The sequence below is a fragment of the Pinus tabuliformis genome, chromosome 8 (genome assembly GCF_031772625.1).
Source record: "Pinus tabuliformis cultivar Carrire ecotype Pingquan chromosome 8, CPIR1, whole genome shotgun sequence".
NCBI lineage: Eukaryota > Viridiplantae > Streptophyta > Pinopsida > Pinales > Pinaceae > Pinus > Pinus tabuliformis.
In genome coordinates, this window is record NC_142294.1 from 305,577,435 (window position 1) to 305,582,383 (window position 4,949).

Consider the following 4,949-nt stretch of genomic DNA (forward strand, 5'->3'; position numbering starts at 1 on the left):
TCAGCACTTGGCAATGTGAAAACCACTGAGCCAAAGGAGGGAGGCTCTGAGTTGTCCTCATTAGCACTTCCAACCTCCAAAAACTGGCTGATGGGAAGTGGAGTAGCTTTGGCTCTTCGGTGGCAATAGCAGCAACAACAGTGGTGATGCTCATCCACTACTGGAGCTCGCGAGGAAGAGCCTCTAGCTGGACCTCTCCTACACGGCTGTCGCTGACGGAGTTTAACCATGGTGAAACTGACTCTGCTCTTGTGTGTGTGCAGGTGAGCTTGGAGTCGAAGACTGAACCTATTACTTCCCAAATCTTTCTCTGGTACCCAATTTCCTCTCTGAGACCCGTTCCTTGGTGGCAAGGTGGACCAATTCCGGTTCTCACCCAGCAATTGAGCCAAGTGCCACCGACTACAAGACCAGTAACCAGAGAGGCTATGGCAGTGATAGTAACCACAAGAAACCCGACGGAGCTGCCACCGCCTCGGCTCTCTGCAATTCCTTCTTTTCCCAAATTCTCCAGACATACATTCCTTACGCCCTCCATCGCTCTTGTTATGCTCTGCCTCATGCTCTCGAAACAGGCGCGCATTAAGTGCCCTGTACAGATCCATAAACCTACCGCCCGCACCATTAATTCCATTAATCGCAGCTGGGGGTTCAAGTGCCGGTTGACGGCCTTCATATGGAAGCCGTATTGTCTACACGGGGCAGCCCATGCATAGCATGTGGCATGCCCAACGTTGCCGTCCCGCCACCCGCATCCGGGGTCTCTTTGTCCCTATGGATGAGACTCTCACATTCCTGCTTCCTTTGATTATTTGGGATGATGTTCAGGTGTCCCTCAAGGAAGGCCTTATCTGAATCAACCCCTATGTTGGCAAGAAGATCAGCCACTTTATTACCTTCTCTTTTAGTGTGACTGAAAGAGATAGCATTGTAGTTGCCAATTTCCTCCGCCATGCTACTGATTCTGGCCTCTAGTCTCCAACTATTGGCGATTTTCCTGGCTTTCGATCCATTCTGGATCCGAATAGCCATGTTTATGAGTATTTGGGAGTCCCCCTCCACTATCAGTGGTTGAAGATTGTGTCTCCTTGCAGTAAGAAGTCCTTGCCACATGCCCTCCAGCTCTGCTGAATTATTGGTATCCCAACCTAGATTGCCAAAGTAGAGTTGTTGCAGAGTTCCTAGGTGATCTCTGATGATTCCTCCAAATCCTGCAGGTCCCGGATTGCCCTTGGAAGCGCCATCAAAGTTTAGTTTGTATGAATGGATAGGCGGGGCTTCCCAATTTTCCTTTTCCTTATCATTGTTATTTGCTGCTTGCTGAGAGGTTGGTTCTTGTGTCAGTTGCAGTCCCCAATTAGATAATATGTTTTTCTCATTGTCTTCAGTTGGGAGATCTTGTTGGGTCCAGGACTTTAGTAACATGGTTTCTTGGATGTTGGCGTGCATACTGTTCCATATGTCCTCCCTGTTCAAGCTGCTGTTTTTGAAAATGCGCCTATTCCGTTCCTTCCAAATATTCCATAGGAGAAAACCTGGAATTAGGTTCCACAGATGATTAAGCAGGCCACTTTTGTAAGGGCTTTTAGGCCATTGCCTAATGGTGTTTATTATGCCTCCCATTTCTCTGCAACGCCTTTGACTCCTAAATTCTATCTTCTCCCATAGTTGAGTAGCAAGCGGACATGAGTCTAGAAGATGCTGTAATGTTTCCTCATTCTGAAAGCAATTGTGGCAAACTGAGGGCCCATGGAAGTTGCGTTTTTGCAATTTGTCCCATGTGAGAATTTTTTTGTGTCCCACTAGCCACAGAAAGTGAGTGATTTTGGGCCATGTTTTGAAACTCCAAATTCTGGACCATAGAGGATCAGGTTTGACGGGAGGGTCTTCCAAAAGATTGTAGGCTTCAGAGGTGGAGTAAGCGCCCTTGGGGAGGTAGCCCCATCTGAGGATGTCGTCATTGATGTTGTGCTTAATTCTTCTTTTAGCCAATTCAGTGCTAAGGGCTGCTGCTTCCTGCGTTCTGTTGGTGGTGATTATTTGGCTGCTAGCAAGCCATTTCCTGAAGCCGCTTCCTGTGTCCGAATTCCAGAATTGGTGGACTTTGGCATGCTGTTGCTCTTGCCCTTCTGGAATAATAGCTGCTGGTAGTGCATTGGATAGTTTGGGAAGTTGGTTCCATGCATCGTGCCAGAATCTGGCATGTTGACCATTCCTTATTTCCCAGAAACTATGTTTCTGAATCAATTGGTGGTGCTGCTTGGCCGCATTCCAAATGAGTGAGCCTGTACTTGTGGGAGTGAGTCGAATAAGCTCTGCATGCGGCATGCATGCGGCATATTGTTGGTGTATTTGGCAATCCAAATTCTGGCCCATGGTTTGTCCGGATTTGTTAACCATTGCCACCAGATTTTGGCGGTCATGATGATATTACTGTGTTCAGGGTCTCGGAGGCCAATTCCACCTTTGTGCTTGGGCTTGCTGGTGGTGTCCCATTTAACAAGCGCCCATTTATGATTGGTAGCTGAACTTCCCCAAAGAAAATTGCGCTGTAGGTTTCTCAGCCTTTTCAGGACCCATTTAGGAGCAGCTAGGATGGAGAACAAGTATAGGGGCATGGCTTGAAGGATGGCTTTGAGGAGCACTGCTCTACTTGCTAAGTTGAGGGAGCGGTGAGTCCACAGGTTCAATTTACCTTCCATTTTCTCAATAAGTCGTCTCCAAGCTGGTTGCTTTATGGCGGAGGCGGTGAGAGGCGCTCCCAGGTAAGTGGAAGGGAGAGAGGCCGTTTGAAAACCCAGAATGCGAGAGACAGCGCGCTTGACAGAGGGAGGGGTATGGAAGAAGAAAATTTCGGATTTTGTGCTGTTGATTTGGGTGCCTGAAGCTTTGGAGAAATCATTAAGCAAAGATTTCAGACAGGAGGCTTCCTGAGCAGAGGGATGGCCATACAGCATGGTATCATCCACAAACTGCTGGTGGGTGGAAGCAGGGGAGTTGTGGATTGAGATACCCCGAATATGATTATCTTGCCTAGCTTGCTTGATGTGCCGACCTAGGCCCTCCGCCATTATAACAAATAAGAAGGGGGATAAAGGATCCCCTTGCCTGATGCCTCTGGAGGGCTTGAAGGGGTTGGAAGGCAGCCCATTGACAAGAATGGAAAAGTGAGAGGAGGAGATGAGGCTCATTATCCATCTTACCCAAGTGGCACAGAAACCAAAGGCTCTCAGCATGTTCTGAATATAGGCCCAGCTGAGTTTGTCAAATGCCTTGGATAGGTCAAGCTTGAGTAACATGCCCGCTTTTTTGGAGAGCTTGAGTGAGTGAAGGATCTCATGGGAGAGCATTATACCATCCATTATTTGTCGACCTTCCACATAGCCTGATTGCTCAGGTGAGATGATTTGAGGGAGAAGGGGCTTGAGCCTGTTGGCTATGACTTTTGTAATGACTTTATAGAGAACATTGCATAGGGCTATGGGCCTGAATTTGTCAGGGGTGATGGAGTTCTCTTCTTTGGGAATAAGAGTGATGAAGGTAGAGTTTAGAGAGGGCAGCATCCATCGAAGGGCTCGAGATTCCTCTACAATTTGCCAAACCTCTACCTTAATCATATCCCAGAAAGCATGAAAAAAATCAGTGGTAAAGCCATCAGGACCGGGAGCCTTACCTTCTTTAAGCTGCGCCATTGCTTCATCCACCTCGTGGCTGAGAATCGGGCTCATGAGCAGATCGTTTTGCTCCTCCGTTATTAACCTGGGAATGTTGCTTGTGATTTTCTCTATAGCTGCCGTCCGATCCCCTGTTTGTTCTTGGTGGACTTGTTTGAAATGATTGAGGAGGGTTTCCTCAATTTTCTCATGCTCCTCCTCTTTACCTCCTTCCTGGTTCTGGATGAATGAGATCTTATTGTGCATTCTTCGTTGCACTGTAGTGTTGTGGAAGAATTTGGTATTACGCTCTCCTTCTTTGAGCCATCTCACCCTTGATTTCTGTTTCCAATAAATTTCTTCTTGTTTTCTTCTTTCCTCAAGTTGATTGTAGATGCGCTTTTCTTCTTCTAGTGTAGCCTCTGTATGCCCTGAATTGATGACCGTCTGGTGGAGAAGCTTGAGCTCCTGATTGAGTTGTTGTTGGGCTTCGAAGATGTTCCCAAAGGTCTCCTTATTCCATTGTTTGAGGTGACTTTTTAGGTACCTTAGTTTCTGCTGGAGTATGAACATTTTGGTGCCCTCTGGAGGAACAAAGGAGGCCCAAATAGTTTTGACGAAGTCCTTGAATGCCGGGTGGGTTAGCCAGAATTTTTCAAATCGAAATGGCTTCCTGGTGCTGCTCCCTGGTCTTTGCCATTGCAGGGCAATTGGCCAGTGATCCGACCCAGAGTGAGCCAGAATCTCCGCATTGAAATCTCCCCCGATGTGCACTGCGTTGTCCGATAGCAGGAATCGGTCCAACTTGGAGGCAATCTGATGCTTCCCTTTCCTGTGATTGCTCCAAGTGTAGATACCATTACAAAAGGGCAGATCAATAAGGGAGGCATTTAGGATGAAATCCTTGAAGTGTTCCACTTCAGGTTCCAATCTGGTTCTTCCCCCGATTTTATCCTCTAGTCGGGTGATCATGTTAAAATCCCCCGCCACAATCCAGAGAGGATGTTGTCTGCTGTTACTGAGTGCCTCGATGGTGTCAAGGAGTATTTTTTTACTGCCTCCATCCTGTGGGAAGTAAACATTAGATAAGTTCCCATGTACCTGAGTGCCTATAATGTGAAAGGCTGCCTGAATGAGATGGTGGGCTGCATGGAAATCCGTAAGAGTTATAGCTTGAGTGTTCCAGGCTATGGCAAGTCCTCCCGAGGCTCCAGTCGCATCCACAGCCACAGAATGGCAGCCCGGCCAGGCCTTGGAGAGTATTCGTCCCAGAGTATCGCTAGTACATTTGGTTTC

The 4,949-nt window shown here is 47.6% G+C and overlaps 1 protein-coding gene across 1 annotated transcript; it reads right to left on the reverse strand.

Annotated features, from left to right (window-relative positions):
- Positions 1 to 672: 672 nt before the first annotated feature.
- LOC149235350 (uncharacterized) lies at positions 673 to 3,920 on the reverse strand. Its single transcript, XM_089368524.1, has 2 exons — positions 2,696 to 3,920; positions 673 to 2,315 (listed from the first exon to the last, which is right to left on the reverse strand). Exons 1-2 carry the CDS (start codon positions 3,918 to 3,920, stop codon positions 673 to 675), a joined length of 2,868 nt encoding a protein of 955 aa, XP_089224650.1.
- Positions 3,921 to 4,949: the final 1,029 nt, after the last annotated feature.